The sequence below is a fragment of the Copidosoma floridanum genome, unplaced genomic scaffold (genome assembly GCF_036245765.1).
Source record: "Copidosoma floridanum isolate Cflo_tuat_1 unplaced genomic scaffold, Cflo_Japanese_pri ptg000007l, whole genome shotgun sequence".
In the NCBI taxonomy this organism is placed as follows: domain Eukaryota; kingdom Metazoa; phylum Arthropoda; class Insecta; order Hymenoptera; family Encyrtidae; genus Copidosoma; species Copidosoma floridanum.
The window spans coordinates 4,966,129-4,986,346 of record NW_028321884.1 but is presented as its reverse complement, the minus strand read 5'-3'; the positions used below and the strand labels follow the sequence as shown (position 1 = coordinate 4,986,346).

The window sequence follows — 20,218 nt, the reverse complement described above, 5'->3', positions numbered from 1 at the left end:
TGCCCAACTAAAAAAAAGGAATAAAGTCGGTGGCGCGTACGTGTCGCGAATGCAATTGAAAATTCATCGGCGACGCGTGATGTGATACACACGTGCCGGGGGGCACCAGTAAAAGTCGAAAGTTTCTTGACCCCCGACCCACGATCCGTTCACATGCGCGCCTAAGTATGGGTGTAGGTATCCCATAGATCGCGAGGACAAAAGGGTCACAAAAGATTTTTCGAATGCGTGGCTTCCCTGATTTATGCGGCGAAAGGACGCTTAATGCCGCATATGCGGCAAAAAAAAATCAAGTTTAAAAAACTTTAAAAAAAGTTTTTTGTTCTTGTTCAGATAAAGTTTTTTAAAAGTTTTTTCTTGAGACAGAGCGAAACTTGGTCAGAACTTTAAACGCAAGTAAATGTATCTAAAAAAAAGTTAAACAAATTTTTTAAAAAGTTAAAATGAGTTTGGAGAAACTTTTCTAAAACTTGCGTTTAAAGTTCTGACCAAGTTTCGCTCTGTCTCAAGAAAGAATTAAAAAAAAACTTTTTCTGAACATGAACAAAAAAACTTTTTTTTTTTAGTTTTTTAAACTTGATTTTTTTCACGCGGGTAAGCTCGGCCCGCGGGGCGAGGGAGGGATTACCGACGGTGAAATTGAATTTTTTGCGCTCTCCTCTCCCGCCCCCGGTGTAAGCTACTACGGGCCCAGATGTGGTATAATTGATCGTTGACACTTCGGCTCTTCCTGTTTCTTTCATTCGAAAATTTACAGACGCAGCACACACCCTTTCCCGTCCCTCTACCCCTGGATCGATTACTCGCATCGTACCGTTACTTTCATCGAATGTGAAATTGATACCACACCCCCTCCCATGATGAGTCGTAAAGTTAAAGGTTCGCTCGGTATCATGAAGCGATTTTATTTTTCTTCTGGTTAAAATTGCTTCAAATCCATCAGAATATTTTTGAACCATCTCTTATACATAGTTTCAAGCATGCCTTATTCAACATTCTCCTTATCCTCGTTAAGAACGACTGGAGTTTTGAATGTAGGCTATCACCTAGGCTTTAAATGTTTTTACGCCCTTTCTTCTTCTTGATTAGTTATTCTTCCACTAAAATGTATAAACTCTACTCTGGACCCATATACCCGTACAAATTTAAACTAATACATGCGATCTGATCATCACCTTACTTAGTTTGTTTTTATTTCTGTTTTTATTTTTGCTCTCACTTTTAGTTTGCATTTAACTTGTACCTTCATTTTTATTTCTTTCATTCTTACTATACATTAAGTATTTTTCCTCTAAATTTTCTAATGTCAATTTATTTTTGTAAATTAATTTGCATATTTTTGTATCTTGTATTTTATATATTATCCTCTGTAATACTAAATTTTTGAGACCAAACGTGGTTATACCACATGGTCTAATAAATGTTACTTACTTACTTACTTACTTCCAAGAATGGACATTCGGTGAATTGTGTAGGTCTTACTATTTCAACTTTGCGTTCCCGGGATCTCGAGTTAATTTTAAATATAATTTTCCAGCAACATCTTCCACGGACGAGCTCATTGTACACATGGAGAACTGTACTTGCCTTACTTTATTAATTAAAAATTTTTTAATTTAAATTCCATCCAACCAGAGCTTGCTTTATTGTAAAACTTAGCAAAAAAAATCATATTTTCTTGTTCATTGTGCCATACTGTACTTTGCAAGAGATGAGCGAGATTAAATCAAAATTAAAAAATACAGAGAAAATCCGTAATATCCCAAAAAACCGTGGGTAGGTGGTTTCAAGTATAGAGAAAACTCGTCCTAAAATAACATTGCACAAACGATAACAAGCAATAAACTCGGTATACACCCCGAGTTTCACCCCCGAGAGAGATTATATACGTAGGATAACTCTGTCGAAAAAAGATCGGTGTGCACCAATCCCCATAGGTAAGCCGGTTAACTCTAAGATCCATTAATATTTCCTGGCGAATACCTGCACACACACACACACGACCACTCGGAGCGACGGCAGTGCGCCCGCGGCGTAATTAGACGAGCAGCTTACGTCTAATAATAAACTGTAATAGCTATAGCTGCGCATACACGTGCGGCCGGGGCCGGTCGATGCGTCACTTCGACTCGTGTACGTATAGACACAGCCCTCGGATACACCGTTATATTTGTAACTGTGTACGTATGGGTATACGTACAGGTAATATAGATGAATGGTCGAGTGGTGGTTGCACGAGATCTAAGAAGCTTGCACATCGTACGTATAGTTGCTCGATGCGAGAGAGGGTGGATTTAAGTTTCTTTAACAGTGCTCGTCATTGTGTACATGTACAGCTACTCGGGCGAATGATGTACACGGTGTTTGCGTACAATCACCGCCGCCTTCGCGTGCCGGTGTAATCTCTCACGGCTTGTTGTGCCGTGTTGCTTCGCGTTTGCGTATTTATATGTGTATGTGCGCGCTAGCGAGATTTCGAGGTGTACTCGCGGGTGTACGGTTTATCAGAGCGTTATGCAGATTCGCATGAATTTTAACGAGGCTATACGTTTCTTTTTCCATACACCGCCGAACAAGGACTGCTTGTTTTGCTAGTTCGGGTGTGTCGTATTTAGCTTTTTTTTTTTTTTTACATCATAGACCACTTTGTTTTGAGATATAAGTATAAAAATAAGAATAAAGAGAGGGCCACTGACTAATTTGCCCTGGGGAAGCAATTTGCCCCAAGTGGGGTGGAAAATCAACCAATTAAGGGTTGAAGCATCGCTCTTATTTTTTGGTGGAGACTTTTGATGACTGACGTATCCCAAAGTCTTTCCATGACTGCGAAAACCTCGGAAAAGATTTCGGACCTTTTTTATGGAGACATTCGAGGGTGCACCAACCCCCGGCGTGTCCCTGTTGTCGCGCGATTAAATTTGGAGTGCAGCTGACATTAATCCAGAAATAAGTGGAGCCCATCACTCGGTGACGTTAATGAAACACTCGAAACAGCCCCGTGTACGATATAATTACATGCTTGTCGCACGGACATTTGAAATTCATTTCGGAAATGCCACGCATGGCGGCACGAGCGGCCATTGTCAGGTGTACCGTGCAGCTCGAACGAGTTTAACGAGGGTTGCATCGATGCCCATTAAAACACCGAATAAATTACCCGAAGCTCGTTACCGCTGATCGGCATCAACTCTGTTTGTTGGATAACTGCGAGTGGCCGAAATCGACGATGCGCCTCTGTTTGAATATCAAATTTTATAGACCAAAGTACCTTACTCTTTGGCAGGTGCTTCAAGTTCGTTAGTTCACTTGTCGGGATAGTGGATGAGAGTATATATAATGATGAATGTGTGCATTACGATGCGGTGGCTCGCTTTCTTCCGATCTCTTTGAAAATTACGCCATTGATAAAGTTTCTATCCTCGAGGGTTGGATATCGGCTAAATTTACGGGGTCCTTGTACGGGATATGTGTACGTGAAAAGTATTAATTAAATTATACTTTCCAGTGAAAAAAGGATGGGGTCTCTCGGCCATCGATTTTCTCCGACGAGGGACCTTTGAACTCTAAACCGGCGGAATGGAAGGGGAGGAGGGGCCGCGCGAAAAGTAATGGTCTCCCGTGAAAATGACGCGGATGTTGAGAGGAGAGGGAGGAGAGGAGGTAAAGTGGGGAAAAAAGATGTCTGGGTGTGAGAGGGTTTTATCGCATGCAGAACTTCCGGGTGTGGTGCGCCGAAAGATGAACGATGCCAGACATTCGACCGGATCAATGGGGGGAAAGAAAAAGTTCGCACGTGGCCCTATACCTTTTCGTGATGGTGTGGAGATCTACATTATACTCTCCTTGGGGTCTTTATAAAATTTTTGCCTCGTGCGGGGATTATACGGAATACCTTCCGTTGAAAGTTACTCAAGATAATCATTGTTTTTAGTGCATGACAACATGGTTCACTTTATTAACTCTGGATGGAGGAATAATAAACGTAGTTATAGAAAAGAGGGATAAGAAAACTTGCCTTGAATTACTCTAGGTAAACGCCTCTCACTAAAAACAAAATATTGACTGATTTTTTCGTAAACATTTTGTCTACTGACGCAGTTTACATTATACAAAAAGATTTTGAAAGACGGTACCTACGTAGTAATTTTTTTTACACTCGCAGTGCCAAAAACGATCAAGTAATGTTAAATTATTTATTTTCCGCATATACTTTGAAATGATCGATAGTTGGGAAAGAGCCTTTGAAAACGTCGTAAGTAAGCGAGTAACAACTGTGCAAAAGTAACAATTTAATAGTGTTTGCATCGATGAATGGATCACCGCTTCCGGTTCAAATTCCCGTTGGGAGAAAATTTCCTCCCGAATCAAATAAAAATCGATCGACGGAGTAGCTGGAGAGGAAAATTCGCTCGCTGCACAGTGAAAGAAAAGTCTCTCGCTCCGAACTTTTGAAAGCAGCTTTTGCCATCACCCGAATACCTACGATGGAATTTTTCCCCTCACTACGCGAGGAGTAAATTTTTCCCGGACTTTTCCTTTTGCAGCCGAGAGGACGATTTGTCACTCATTTTGAGAAAAAAATACCCATGCGAGCACTACCACGGGATAAATAAAAAGGGACCCACAAACCCTCACGCTATAGAAACCATCCCCCCTTTCCTATACATGTCCATCGATTCCCATAAGTTCTCACGAGGTGCAATATCCATAGGGCATCCTCGAACGACACTTGAGTTGATTACCGAGTAAAGCATCATATACCCGTACGCGGAGCGCACCAACACCGGAGGCAAACGGCCGATCTGGACGCCCGTAATTACGAGGGTGCAATTTACGGAGCCCCAGCCTAGAGCGTTGTACTCCGTCGGTGCAGCTGCATAGAAGCTCGATTGACATCGTCGTCGAATCGATCCTCGAGGACAATCGCCGAGATGCACCAACGGCATATCGCCGTCCGGGATGCTCGATTCGATTGCGCTTCCTCGGAAATTCCTCAATTACAGCACTAGGGGAGATCCGCAATCAATCCGTTACGCGAGCTCAACTCGGCGGAATTTACCGGCGGTCCTCGCTAATAAATTCAGCAAACGAAGCGGTTAGTTGGAAATTCATAGAGCTTTTTTTTTTTTTTTTTTTTTTTTCTTTTTTAAACACCCTCGACGAAGGCAGTTGTATCCAGCTCCCGTCATCAGGCGAAAGTCATTATTGTCCTCGCCTTCCTCTCCTAACTTAAATAACAGCAGCCAAGAGGGTGAGGGGGGGGGGAAAAATCACGAGACTCGCGAAAGTTTCGCAAATTGAGTTAAACCAGGGCAGAAGGCAACAACGGAAGGGCCCAGCTGTGCCGGGGAGGAGAGGGTACACAGCACCTGGGCCGAAGAAATAACTGGAGTACAGGGGGAGAAGAGCAGTGGCTTTTCCCCCGAGGACTGGTGCAGCTTAGCGGCGAATTTCACGCGAGCCGGGCAGCTTGCCAGCCCGTGACGTAATCGTCGCCGCTGGCAGCTACCCTGGGTACACGTATACCGACGAAAGTTCAACTTACCCCCTCGTTGCCGGCGCGCACTTACCATGCCCGTAAGGGACAAATAATCATGGGGAGGATAGAGAGAGAGAGAGGTGGTATTCAATTAGAATCGTTCCTCCCGTGGGAAAAGTCGGTACGTATATTATATACCCAAGCTCTTCTGTATTACGGCGCGATGATAACGCTACTCTGCTTTTTTTTTCTCGCGCCAGAAAAAAAAAAAAAAAAAAAAAAATGAGGGGCGAAGGAAAGTTAGTCCGCCGTACGACCGAAAGGAAGATTGCGAAGAAGAAGCGACTGCTGGAGAAATTGGGTGGAAGATGGCCCGCTGCTTCGTCGCGTTTTCGGCGCTCAAGAGAACTTCACGTTCAGTTGGAAAATTGTCCGACATGGGGGTGTTTTTGATCGGCAACGCCTTTGGAGCTATATGCTCTGCAAACAGCCTCGTTGCAATAATTTGCACCCTGCACTGGTACAGCGTATCCGAGCGGGTTAGTATTCACACGTTGGGTGAGGGCGATTATTCCTCCTTGCACCTACGTGCAATGGTTGGGACGGGCCGATGCGAGTGTGAAATAAATGGGGGGAAAATTCAATCGGGACATTGTAATGTTCGGCGCGTTTGGTGTGTCTTTGGGGGAGGAGAGTGTAAGAAAGGTCAGTTTTATCGAGTCGAGTGGAAGCGTCCTCTTTTCGAACGAGTCCATTTCGTTTTATTCCCGAGCCCGCAATTCGTTTAACTCGACTTGATCACGTCGTTCCGCGATTTGACGACTTCGCGGCAACAAACTTCTCGACTTGGAAAGACATCAGCCCGGTCGTTTCGCCGGATCGGGAGAGGGTTGGAGGGGGGGGGAGGAGAAAAAAAAGCTCGTACTCGAGAGTTGGAGCACATCGGTGCACGCGTATGGGGATACACCGCGCGTGTGGGTGGTATTTGAGGTGGGCAGTAATTGTTCCCCCGTGTCTCGATGGGGAAAGTTGAAAAAAAGGCGAGGGATGATTCCTCGGGGTGGGCCGATGAAATGACGGAGGGTAAAAAATGGGATTAGCTGGAGTGGTTAACTAGAAGCCGGCCGAATAGCTGGCCGGTGGAAGATCATAAATGAAACGGAAAGATGCGGAGTACGCGGGGGGGGGGGGTGTAATGTAAATTGGGTTTCGGTGATTGCTTGTTGAGGTGGCTGCACGAGCCAATGTTTGTCCATTGCCGTGAAATAAAATTGTACGGGTGAATAAACATTTTTTGCTCGATCGGCTAGAACTGTACGGAGGATTGTTCGTTGCATCGATTGGGAAAAACGTTTTTTTTTTTTGTAAAATTTATTTTTTTCTTTGAAAAGGATTTGTTTACTGTGTGCCAAAAATGTACATTTACTCGATGAAAGCAAAAAGACTCGGTTATTTCGTTGCTTTATGTACATTCATAGAGTGAATTTTTATTAAGTGCAAATGAAAGCTTTGATTGCAGCTTTGTTGCACGAGTACTGTCCATACTGGAACAGAATTCGTTATCTTTATATTGGATCTCAATTTTTCACATACACCGAATAAATACTGCTTGTAAAAAAATTTTTTTATCTTTGGATCGAGAGAAGGGTCGAGTTTTTTGTACATTTATGAAAAAACGTAGACATGAAACATTTGAATAGAGTTTCGTATGATACATTTTTACGTGTCGGTCCAACATTCAATAAAAAATTGTACAGTATCTGAAATGCACAGCATCGATAATTTAATGCAGGAAGAATATCACGTGTCAGAACTCTTCCATCTTACAAAACATACGTAGAGGGGAGCGAACTAAAATAATGTACACGAGGTGGAAAGGCATCAAAACCACGAGTATCGAGAAAATTTGTCAGACACTGATGGAGAATCTTTTTTTTTTTTTTTTTTTTTTTGTGCCCCCCATTAGAGATTCGCGTGCTTAACAGTCCATTCGTGATTATTGAGAGATTTCCGTTGAAAATTTTTTAAATACATATGAAAGTGATGGAAATACAATAAAAAAAATTTTAAAAATAGTAGACAAGCCAACGAGTTGTATACTTTTAAGGAATAACTCCGTTTGATTGATTGATACGAACGAATGAATCACAAAGTAAGGCCACTTTTATTGATTCAACAACCATCCAAACGAAATTAAAATCCACTCGATCGTTCCTGGATTTATTTAAAATCATACACCAATTTTCAACTCGAAAAACTTTCCTTTTTTTCCAACCAATCCAATTTCCACAGCTCTAATCGATTTGCCACAGTTTTACAAACACCGTTCCAACAGCCTCGACAAAAATCAAACACCAACCCTCCGAAAAACCCTTTCACCGCACGTTTGAAAAGAAAAAAAAAAAAAAACCGCCATTATCCGCATCGCGTCACACTCGAAACCACTAGCTCACGTCAAAATTACCCGATCGCGCTCGCCGTCACGTCACCCACCATCGTCCAACTCAAACTTCACCCCGACACTGCGCACACGAAGCTCCCTATCAGCGAGCCCGTGGAATAAAGAGGCCGTCCGTCGCCTGCAAAACATTATCGGAGCCTAGCCAGTGTACGTATAGGTGACAGGCCGAGCACGAGTGTATACGTTGTCTCGCCTATCTCGGAGCCATACCTACTTCCGATACCAAACGAGAAATGCGTCTACGCTGATGGGCCCGTCCACGATTGCAGCGAGGGACTCTCTGAAATGGGAAAAGTAGTTACGGCCCAGCATTTAATTCCAAACTCCACCGGCAGTGCAGTCGTTGTCGATATATAAACGACTACGGTTATATACATGCAGAGAGAGAGAGGGTAGGTAATGCAAATGGGGGTGGGAGGCGATGGAGCGTCGCTCCAACTGCGCGAATGCATGCAAATTGAATTCGAGCACCGGACGTTAATAAACACGTCCGGCTGCCTCCCTTTTCTCTCTCTCTCCCTCTACAGGTTCATACCGCGACTGTGTACGGGCGCGTTTAGCCGAACGACGGCGGTGCGTACGTGATCGAAGTGTTCTTGTTTCTACGTCGGAGTATCCATTGCTGCCGGGGAAATAACGTTTCGATTACTACGGCACACGCGTGGAGATTTGAAACGCGTCGAGGGAAAACAGTACAAGACGGCGCGTGTTTACCCCCAAATTTTCGAGACATCTCTGAAAGAGGTCGGTGGGTTCCGGTAACGCGAGACGGGAGGGTAACGAGCTTCGTTAAATTTAGTTTGGGGGTAAAACACCCTCGGTTGCGCTTCCGATGAAACTACGGCGAGTCGTTTGAGCGAGGATGTGTAAGGCCGCGGGAAAATTGAACCACGTAATAACCTTCGTTATCCCACGGATGCGAACGCGGTTCTACTTTTATGGTTTGCGTGCTGATTAACCGGGGAAACGTATGAGGTAATGGCGTATAGTCAGTCGAGATTATTCCTCTCGGATGTTCTCTCGGTCGGAGGTCCCTGTTAATTTCGCTCCGGAGCACCTCTGCGATCTATAATTAATTGCGATTAATTCACTCGAGCCGATCGCCGATGTACCCCACTTCCGCGAAATCCTCTCTCGTTTGACGTGGAAGCTCGTGACGACTACGGCAGGGGTGCGTGCGAAAGGCGCTCGATTGATCGACGCACTTTTTTTACAGTACAAGCGTGGCTCGACAATGGCGGTATATTTTTTTTTTCAGGGTCCGCATTTTTTTTTTTTCCATATCGGGGCAGCCGGTAACAAACGAACAATAGTCAAATTCGAAACGCAGTTGAAAGCAAGCGCGAGGGGAAGGGCGTTGTGAGTTTCGTTGGCTTGATGGCGCCTTTTGTTGATGAATTGCTTCAGTTAATAATCAAACACTCGTACAATGTCGGATTAAAATTTTAGTTGGGTCTTATTTTTTTCCAAAGCTCGATACCGCTAGCTGTTCCGTGCAATTTGTCGCTGGACGAAATTTGTTGCGGACACGTGTCATACACTTGCACACGCGTTGATTTTGCAAAGAAGAGTAAAAAAAAAAAGTAGCATTGAATGTGCGCACTCGTCTGAAACAAAGTCCTCGATGCGAGCCGATTGGATTGTCCCGTGGAAGGTCGGTTACACTTGCACAGTCGTATACGATGAATTTCAATGGCGTGAGCGGCGATACACTTTTTGAATCCCATGAAAATCACGAGTGCGACTTCATGTATCGTGACGCATGACTGATTAGCTGCTGGATCAATGGAGCAATTTTTGTGGAATCGCGGTAGGGTTTTCATTCATGTGCGATGTATTTTTAATTCCATAAGTAGCGACTAACGGATTCCCTTTGATAGCCACGTCTATGAGGAAGCTCTTACGGAAAGCCCCCGAGTAATATCACAACGTAATCTCTTGGGTGTAAGCCACGCTTAATCTCCTGTACGCCGTACACCAAAGCATGTCCGACCACACGCGTAGCTGTACTACTGGCAGCTCCGACGGGCATGTCGTCGAAACCACGAGAGATGCACGAGGCAAAATCGATTCGGCCGAGGCGACACGAAGAGTGCAAACGAAGCTGGATTTCTCACCCCCTGTCTTTCGTCCGCGCCATCGGAGGGATGACAAATGACTGGGTGCAAATTTATCGGCTCTGCGGTGTCAGCGGCACAGGCTCTTTCTCTTCCGGCTCGGCTCACTTCTTCTCGTCTACCGGCGGTGCAGGTACTTGGGACCCAAGGAGAATACATGAACAATAACAGACATCCTCACTTTTCTCTTGGGGCTTGTATCGCGGCTCTATCTTAATTAACGCGGATTGCTCCTCTTTGCGAAACAGGAGAGAATCGCGTTACGCGCTCCATCTTAATGCAATGTTTCGCGCGGTAATCGGAGTACGATGCTCGAGTGTACGGGAGCAAATGGACTTTTTGAGGGATAATTGTTGAACAGAAGCTTTAAAGCTCGGGATTGTGCGTGTTTTTGGCCTCGTTTGTCCTACTTTGTTAAAATTACAATGAAATGTTTACTTTTGTAGTGTACGTTTTCTATTTTGGTTTGTGTTTGAGCACCTGATTGAATGTTAATGTATCAACATTTATGATGATACATTGGATTTTATTTGGGCTTAAAAATTAACGAGATGCTTACTGTTATCATCAAAGTATTTATTTATGCGTTTATTTATTTAATTACATATCTTGATATGTAATTGGACTGCTCGATTGAACATTATTTTAAAACTATTCATTATATTAAGCGAGCGTAACATAAACACAGCTTTATAAATAAATTTATTAGTATAAGGATGAAAATTGCATCTCATCCAAATAGATTTTTTTTATAAATCAAAAATTGTTATTTTAATATAGATTGACTTATGAATGAAAAAAAAAATTTTTTACCAAGTATTCTCTTAACAAACGTTGTGAGTAACATTTACTGAATGGAAAAAACCCCAAACATCTTATAAAAAAGTAACAAAATTCCATTCCAAGGAGCTCAAAACATTTGTATACGCTCTGCGATCTCCAAGTCTGAAATGAAACCCCTCAACTTTTACCCTATACAATAAACCAAACCCTAACTCTCAACCATACCGAAACGCAAAAGCTGCCTCCTCGCAAATGCGCTTACGAATTTTCAATGTCACAATGACTCGTCCGTACATTGAAAACCCTCCTCGCAAACTACCCCCCTCACCCTCACCCTCATGCCCCGGTCTCAAATTCAATGGAGCGAGACCATTTAACGAAGACCCGTCGCTTTTTGCTCGTGTAATCTGTTATTTGTTGCGCGGAAAGTTTCTACCCCCTCGTGTATTGTTTCGCACCCCGGGCGGAAAGGGAGGAAAACAGTGCCACGCGTCCGGCCGAGCAGATAAGGCCGCTTCCTCCCTCGCAATCAGTTTCCCCAAGCGCTTTGAATATACCACGCTCTCGCCCCCCTCTTTATCGTATTGCCGAGTGCGCGCGTGGGCGTATTAATTTTCCCCTTTTTCGCGGGTACCGTCAAACGCAGGCAATTTCAGAGCCGCGCCTTCCAAAGTTAATCAAAGACGAAGATTGCGAATCTGCCGATGCGTGAGAAAACCGGGCTTTTCAAACGAGTACGACCAAATGTTTTTTGGTTGAAAAAAATGATCGATCAGTAGTATACTTGGCGTCATCCTCGAGAGGAAGACAAGACAGGTTTGTACAGCGTGGAGTGATCGATGGCTCCGGATAATACGTGCAATGAACGAGGGGGTGGAGTGCAGCGTATAGGGGGATGATATCGTAATCGGCTAGAGAGCGGAAACTAGAGATCGGTGGGGAACCGGTGTTGGATCAAAGTGATAGTGGTTGCGCGCGCGTGTGCATACATCCACGCGCACTCGATTGCGGGACAGGAGAGGCACTATTTGATATTTAGCTTTGGCGGTGCGGTGGCTTTAAAGCATCAGCGAGCGCCACGCACTCGAGCCTTTTGACCTGGGCGTGGTTCGTTTCGCTTTTACGCGAGACAAGGAGGGTTGGATGGGGTGAATTTTCCTCTCTTTAGCTCGTGTAATATTTCATCGGGTGGTTTTGATGACGTCGATACGCTTTTTATTACTCTCTTTAATGGCGCGGAAGTGCTCTCGGCTGTGCTCGGAAGTGGCTTTGGAAATTATTTCTCGTATACCGAGGAAAAATTTTCATTGGCTCTTTCTATACAGACTGTAGGGGGATTCTTCCCTTTTCTCTCTCTCTCTCTATTTCCCTTTTACTCCCTTTTTTCCCCATTGAATATTTAAGGGTGCTCTTTAGCCGCTGATGGAGGTGCCTTTGGCGATGCTGATTCCGACATCGAATGCGAATAGTGAATCTCTCAAATTGATTGGCCATTATTATTTCGTATTTTTAACACTACTCGTACAAAAATTTAAATAGTAATCGTAGGTTAATTACGTCAAGTTTCGACAAACTAAGCTATTTGAATCTGATTACACAAAAATCTATATCCGTGGGGTAAAATCGCCTTTTTTTCCGTTCATTGAGCCTATTTCAAAATGTAATGGACAAACAAATTATTAAAGATTTTTTTTTTTAATTGAAAAATTAAAGCTTGTACAACTTATTTGACTGATGGGTTTTAAGGGTACAATGAATCATAATCCTACCTCAAAAACTCCCTTTAATGGTCTTCATTTGAAGGGTGTGGAAGTTAATATTTCCATCTCAATAGGAAGTCGACGACCGCGTTCGCTCGATCTCAATTACAGCAGAATATGATTACTCCATTCCCGCGAGCAATAACAGTGTTTTTCATCTCCTGCAAGTCATTTCGTGCTTCGCATTTCAATTATTATATCGATTTGAGGTCCGTTGTCGAGTACTTAATAAGCAAAGCAACAAACAGCAGCTGCACTCATACAATCGAGTTTAATCACCCACACTTGCACACACTGCATAATCTACAGATCGAGTCCTCAGGACCAAAGCAAGTGTGTGTGTATATGTACGCAGCATGTGGCAATCAGCAGCTGTACATGTAGGCGGTCACAACGTCGACACACTCACGCTTCTCGGCTTTAGCAAACTTGCCCCCAATACGCTATTACATAGTCCAACAATCGAACATTGCGGTCTGGTATACATATACGTGTATGGGCATGTAATCATACTTTGTATATAGCTCGATGTTTGGGGTCGAAAATAAGTGTCGATTTTGCGGCTTTTACTACCTATAAGAGCAATACCGCCAATGAGTGAGGTTTCGAGAAAAAACGAGTGTTATCAACGCGGTGAAGTCGAGGAAAACGATGAAAGAGGGATGTGTATTTTGGATGCACTCGAATCGGTTGTTTCTTAACTTCTTCGTCAGGGGCTAATATTCGGCCCGGCTGAAACGAGATTACCAATTAACCCGGGCGCGAATTTAATTTTCCAACTTTTTTTCCGGAAAACCGCGCGTTACTGTCAGCTCGACAATTTAAAACCCCTTGCCCGCTTCTATCCCTGAAATCCCGGGGGAAAAAGTCCGACAGGGATATCCGGGTGTCCGGCAACTGCGTTTTTTTTCCCTTCCCCGGACTTCTTTGACTCTCCGCGAGTCCTCCTAATGGCTTTCCTTTGTCCGGATCTCCTTTTTCTTGATTTGCACTCGAGTGTCCTTTCTCTTCTTCCCCTTCCTTGTGCTCGTGGTCAATTTCCCGGCGTTTCGCTTTGACGGGGGACTCTCGGCTGCTCACAATTAAAAGCACCCGCTCGTGCGAAAAAAAATTTATGCAGTGCATCGGGAGGGGAATAACCCTTTCAAAACAGCTACAAAAGCACAAAAAAGGGACTCTCTCATAAAGAATTTAGAGCTCAGCTCTGAGGTGAAAAAAAAAAAAAAAAAAAAACACATCTTCCCGCTCTGCTCGCTAAACATTCACAGGACGAGTTTCTTGTTCACAGAGACCCGGGAGCTTTTATCCCGGACGCTAATTCCTCGATGCTCCGTTGAACAAGAATTTTTACTTTCCTCCGAGCTGCGTAATGAAAACGCGGCGTGGGGCGCGTACAACGATCCTCGCCTTTTTTTTTCATCAAAGCATTTTTTTTTTTTACCAACTAGCTTCACAGCTCCGAGCTAAATTAATTATTAATCCGCAAAGAATCCGCTAAATTAATTATTAATCCGCAAAAAATCTTTTGCAAAGGAGAAGGACAAGAGTGGCTTCCTTACGCTGTGCACCAAAGGCTCTTAATTGGCCTGTACCCCATACGTATATCGCCTGCCATCGATATTCCAACTTTTCTTTTCGTGGTTACACGAGCCTCTTACTTTTTTTTTTACCCCCAGCCTCGAACGCTAACGAGCTTAACACGTGGCCACTCGACGACTCGAGGCCAATTCTCTCAACTTTTTTTTCGGCTCTCATCAGGCTTCCAATCTTTCAGAAACTCCCTGTTCCCTTTCTTTCTTAATTCTTTTCTTTTTTCGAATCAATTCAATTGCGATTTTAAATTTTTTCTTCGCGCAGCTATGGAAATTTGCTTTTTCCCCCTCGGTTCGATATATTTCTGGCTTCCCTTTTGAAGGCCCCTTACCTGCTCGTTACTTTTTTTTTTTTTCCTTTCCTCTCATCGCGCAACTTTGCAGCGAGAAAACACGCCCTGTGATTTTCTTTATTCACCCTTTCCCTCGACTCCTCCGGGCTTCCCTTTGCTTTTCTCCTTTTCCCGGTTTTCAGGGCGCAACGAGAGAATTCAATTTACGCCTCAACACTACATCATTTCATCGTAATGGCCTCCTATGAATACAAAACTTCTCTCTCTCAGCCACTCCTGTCCGGCACCTTTCTTCATCCGAAACTCCTTTGCTATGCTTCTTGTTTCGATTTCTTTATCACGAGGCAGTTCTGCCACTCAATGGGACACGGGACTCGTTTATTTACAAATACTGAACAGCCCATTTGTTTCAAATTGTACTCGAGTCAGTTGCAAAACGAAAATAAATTGATTGAGCTGTTGTGACTCAAACAGGTCAACTCGTTATAAAACGATTATTTTTTTTTAATTTCATTTTATAAAAATATCCTGATACAAAGTTACTGAAAAACAATCGATGATGGACGGGGTTCATTCGTCCTTTCGAGAACACACTATATTCAATAGCAACGTTATCTACAACATTTATCGAGTTGTGGAATGTATGATATTTTTGATAGGTTTTCCAATCCATTTTACATCCCGTAAATCGACATTCCAATCTTCACAGGTGACATATCGCTTCAGCAGTAACCCCGACCATTGCAATTGATTTCCCAATTGTGAGTCACGGCTGGCGATCGGAGCGATCCCACATTTAACCCGATGCATTAGCAGATACACAACAACAACGTAAGATTGAACAACCATAGTAAATCTCGCTCTCGCGAACCAAATTGGCCCGCGTTTGTTTATGAATCCATTTATGCACGTTGTTATCCCTCCGCGGCAATTCCGATGCCATCCGCGTCTATAATTGTTGGGCGCACACACACATTGGCAGCGCTAAACCATCGCATTGTCGTTGCATCGTGTCGCTCGTCGTACTTATGCCGTGTCACGACGTCGAGTTTGAATTTATGCTCTTCTAATATTGAACTGAGGCAGTAAACCACAATTATTGCGCGGACACGAGTTGGATGGTTTGGCTAACGTGACTTTTTGTACATATCATTTGAAAGGAACACCGATCTGCGAGTGACTAACAAATTGTTTTTTTAAGCACGCGTGACTGTTATCGTTGGAACTCTAGTGTAATGCATATGCATTAAACTGCTTGCAGTGCAGCATTGAGCTTCAAACAGAGAAAACATGTTGTTCCGTAAGTCTCGATTTACAGAAATAATTGATTTTCTCACCCAAACATATCACAAAAGTAAAATCTTTCATTCTCATTAGGTTCGTGTGATATTGTCTTCGGTGTGGTTTTGTCTCTGTTTTGTGGGCAAGTTTCAGTGGAATCGACTGAAAATGCAACAATCCTTTCGACAATTATCAGCAGCTCGAATAAATTTGCTGCCGATATTTATAAGGTAAGTAAGCACAATTAACATTTGATCAAGAGGTCGAGGACAGTCGATTATATTTCAATACGAAGCTTGTTATGGTAAAAAGGATAAAGGAACAGTTTTAAGATGATTCATTTGTGTTTATGGATTTGTTAAAAACATTGATGATTCATTACCAGGTAATGGCGGAAGAAAACGAAAATGGAAATCTAATATTATCTCCTTCGAGTGCTCATATAGTTCTAACAATGTTAGCTTACGGCGCTATTGGTCACACTGCTGAGCAAATTAATCGTGCGCTTCATTTGTCTGCGAACAAAGACAACATTTTACTGGGCTATTACCTTTTGCAGAGACAATTTGAAGTAATTTTAATGATAGACATGGAATGAACTTGGTACTTGAATAAAAGTAACAATTTTTGTCGTAGAACATCAAAGGTGTGCGTTTGCATGTAGCAAACAGGGTATACGTAAGTGACAGGAAGATAATAAATCCCAACTACACGAAGATGATCGATAGAGGTTTTCGTTCTGGAATTGGCGAGCTTGGTAAGGATACTTCAAAAGCCGTTCAAAAAGTAAACGATTGGGTCCGCAAAGAAACAAACAATGCGATTGATGAAATTTTGAAAGAAGGTAAGTATCTACGACACATGCGTCTTATCTCGTATTTTAACTATTATGTTTCGTAGGTAACATCGACGTCAAAGATTTGATTGTTGTTTTAAACGCGGTGTACTTCACAGCTAAATGGAAACTCGGTTTTCCTAAAAAAAATACACGCCACGAGCAGTTTTTCACTTCCAATGACAATTACATGAGCGTACCCATGATGAGTGTTGAGGGCCATTTTGTTTACGGGACCAGTGATCGGTTGGACGCCAAATACATAGAGATTCCATACTGTGTAAGGATATACATGCATAGGACATAAATGTATAATTTTTACAATCGTATATTTCTCTTTGATGTTACAGAACGAAGCTTTGAAAATGGTCGTAATCGTCCCCAACAAAATCAGTGGCTTGTCCCGGCTTGGACTGCTGTTGGAGAGTGACGATTTTGACGATGAATTCAGTAAATTCGGAAAACACAAGGTTGAGCTGAATCTTCCGAAATTCAGGATCGAAAGTCAAAATGATCTCCAATCGGCCCTTCAGTCGGTACGAACAAGCAATTAAAAACGAAAAAAACTGCTTATCTCTTGGCAATGACCCATTTTCAAAATTATCACAGCTAGGCATGACAGATGCGTTCAGCAGCACCGCGGATTTCAGTGGCATGTCAAACGAGCGAGTTTCCGTCAGCCGGATAGTCCAACGCGCCATTATCGAAGTAGACGAAACCGGCACGAAAGCTGCGGCTGCCACGAGTGAGTTCATTTCGGCTCTTATACTATATGGTTGACCAGCTCGTTTCGTTTGGGTTTAATCGTATAAGTAACGACAGTCATGATGTTTGGTGTCAGTTAATGCCATTTTTGCTCTTTTGCAGTGTACGCCAGGTTTTCCAGGAGTACTTCAATTGTGTTGAACGTCGACAGGCCATTTTACTTTTCGATAAAATATGGAGATTTGACGCTTTTTCAAGGACACGTTGTCAATCCAATGAAGGGTTAACCAAGACCCAATGGAAAAACAGCTCTCAATCCGAAACACGTCAAGTTTTTTAAAATAATTTTAAATTTAGGTTCTCCACAAACCACATTTTTTAATTAGTATTAACAAGCAAAAGTGCGTTGCACGTGTATTATATTCTCGAATGTACTAAACAAAAAAGATTCAACAGAATTTAATTTCGAACACGTAGCTTCGACACTCTCTTTTGTAAGGTGAGTCTATGTGGACTGATATCAAAGTTGGAGAAAGTCGTGGAATGAGAGCACACGTTATTGCGACGAGATATTGAATTCCGTAAAATGAAGCTACAATAGCATTCGCAGAAAACAGGGAATTCCATTATTCGCTTGAAACCCTATGGTACCCGAGCTTTGTACCCCAATACACCTATTTTCTTGTTAAGTATTTCAAAGATACATACATACCCCCGAACAAGATATTTCAACAAGTTGAAAATTTGTTGCGCATTTTCTTTTTCCATAATTTACAAATTTTTACAAAAAATTACTCCTTAAAAAAAAACCCAAACATTTTGAAATTAACAGTGACGTGGCGTCTGACATTTCAAAGGGAAAACTCCCCCACGCTTGTTAATCTTCAAAAAGATCCAAGGAACTTTGAACAGAGCCACCCTGCAGTACCGCAACGTCAGCTTTTCCGAAATCTCCGGAGTCCTCTCGATTCCCACCCAAACCTCTCCTCAACGCTGTTTCGCCCACCCCCGCATGTACAATGACTCTCATCGTTTTACCCCCTTTTCCCTCCAACCGGATGGATCCTCTCTCTCTCTCTCTCTCTTTTCTAGCGAAATAGGATCGCGAAAAAGATCGAGGCGTTGAATGGGCGCAAGCCCGCGGGAAATGGCCGAACAAGAGACTCCAACGTGCACACTCATAACCGATGGAATCGGCATACGCGAGACTGGGTTGGAGTTGGAGGGTCGCGCGTGAAAAGAACGACCTTTTTATTTTCTCCATCTCGTTTTGCGGTGGACGCGTGCATGTGGTACGTATACAGCACGTGGGTGTGCATAGATTTTTTTTTTTTTTTTCATCCCACGATCGTTTGGCAGTGGATCGTTATACGAGTTTGCTGCGCGGAAGATGCGCTGCGAATCGATCACCGGGAACTTTCGTTAAAGTCGATGACGTCGTAGTTGGTTTTCGCTCTTTTTTCCCTTCGGGTCGGACTTTATCATGGTTTTGCTTGAAAAGTTTGGGAATAATAGGGCGTATGGATGGCTCAAGGGGCAGTAAAGTTAGGGATGTACTCGATAGCGTCTCTCGAGTAGGTCAAGTATTTTGTATCCTGAGTAGGTGTATGAAACTACGATTTACACTTGAAGGTGAGCTTGAGGCATCGGAATGAACCTTAATTCAGTCGCCTCGTGAAGTTTTGAGTAAACGTTCAAACGGTAACCTGGAAAAGAGCAAGTATCACTTTTGGGTGAATGTAACTTTCAAAGCTGCCAGTAAAATATATTTGCTCGCAACTTCATCGGGTAGTAGATTACGTTTCAATATTGTGCCTCTATATGTTTACATTCGCAATAATATTAATATTACTGAAACACGATAGATTTGTCAGTGAAATTAATTTCTCTCTTATGAATCAATCATATTACATTCGCACATGTTGGTGTTAATAACGCGGTGTGATTAAATTCACAACGAAGGTACATTGATTGCAAAACGTTAATAATAATTATTGTGAAAGACAGCTCTATGCTCGCAAAATACCAGAAATTCAACCATTACAAGTTTAACTTTCAGCAGCATCAACATCAAACTTCCCATTAAAAATGATAGAAAAAAAAAACAAAAATTCTTCCTCCCCACTTACTCGTTCCCGCAGCTAAGGCGTTTCATTCGCTTCCCAACTTTAATTTACTTGGAGAAAATTTTCCCCAACGCCCGACCACTTGGAACTCGTAATAAAAAAAAAAAAAAAAAAAAAAAAAAAAAATCCCCAACTTACGGTAAAGCAAGCAAAGCATCTTTAAATCGCGGGCAGAGGAAGGAAAGAAGCTCCTTACCCCATGCGCGTCAGGGGTGCGAAATATATATTCGTCGAAGGCAGAGCCAGCAAAGCCCCCCGATTGGCATGCAATTTCGAATCACGCCTCGAACCTTCTATCTGCCGGGATACATCCCCCACGTGGGTGCAAATACGTGCACGCGTCGTCCTCCCCCATTTTTTACCACCCACCCACTCCCTACTCGCACGTACATGCACAAACGTGCACTTGTAAGCAAATAAATAGACTTACGTGCGCGGAAATATACATTCGCCGGAGTGCCTCGGTCGAATGCGACGCGGGAGCCTATACGGTGTCGAGGAAGGAGCGAAAATTGAATTTCCCCCGATGCTCGCAGCCCCGCGGGCTATACACGACCGAACTGAATTTCAACCGATCTCGGGCCCAAGGTGATGCGTCCACCAGCGGTGGTCGGCGTTTCGTACGTCTTCATATCTCTCTCCTCCATTGCTCTCTTCGACCGAAATTTCCTTTCCTCGATTTGGGCGCTAAAAGTCAAGGGTGGTAATGCGAAAACGGCACGAGCCACTTTGGAAGTACGGGGGGATTCCGTTTTCCCGTTTTGTCGAGAAAGTGATTGGGACGAG

The 20,218-nt window shown here is 43.2% G+C and overlaps 2 protein-coding genes across 2 annotated transcripts in view; one reads left to right on the top strand and one right to left on the bottom strand.

Annotated features, from left to right (window-relative positions):
- Window positions 1-20,218, bottom strand: part of LOC106636657 (uncharacterized) — a 154,350-nt gene that overhangs the window by 13,413 nt on the left and 120,719 nt on the right. The gene's annotated exons all lie outside the window — the stretch shown is intronic.
- Window positions 15,776-17,730, top strand: LOC106637624 (serine protease inhibitor 42Dd-like). The gene is made up of 8 exons (XM_089588812.1): window positions 15,776-15,785; window positions 15,863-15,996; window positions 16,152-16,337; window positions 16,403-16,610; window positions 16,667-16,881; window positions 16,952-17,137; window positions 17,211-17,346; window positions 17,469-17,730. The coding sequence occupies exons 1-8, from the start codon at window positions 15,776-15,778 to the stop codon at window positions 17,591-17,593; spliced, it is 1,200 nt and encodes a 399-aa protein (XP_089444938.1). The 3' UTR covers window positions 17,594-17,730.

Coding starts and splice junctions, on each gene's coding strand:
- LOC106637624 (XM_089588812.1), top strand. Junction 15,997..16,151: donor TTGCTGCCGATATTTATAAG/GTAAGTAAGCAC, acceptor ATTCATTACCAG/GTAATGGCGGAAGAAAACGA. Junction 17,138..17,210: donor TCCAATCGGCCCTTCAGTCG/GTACGAACAAGC, acceptor AAATTATCACAG/CTAGGCATGACAGATGCGTT.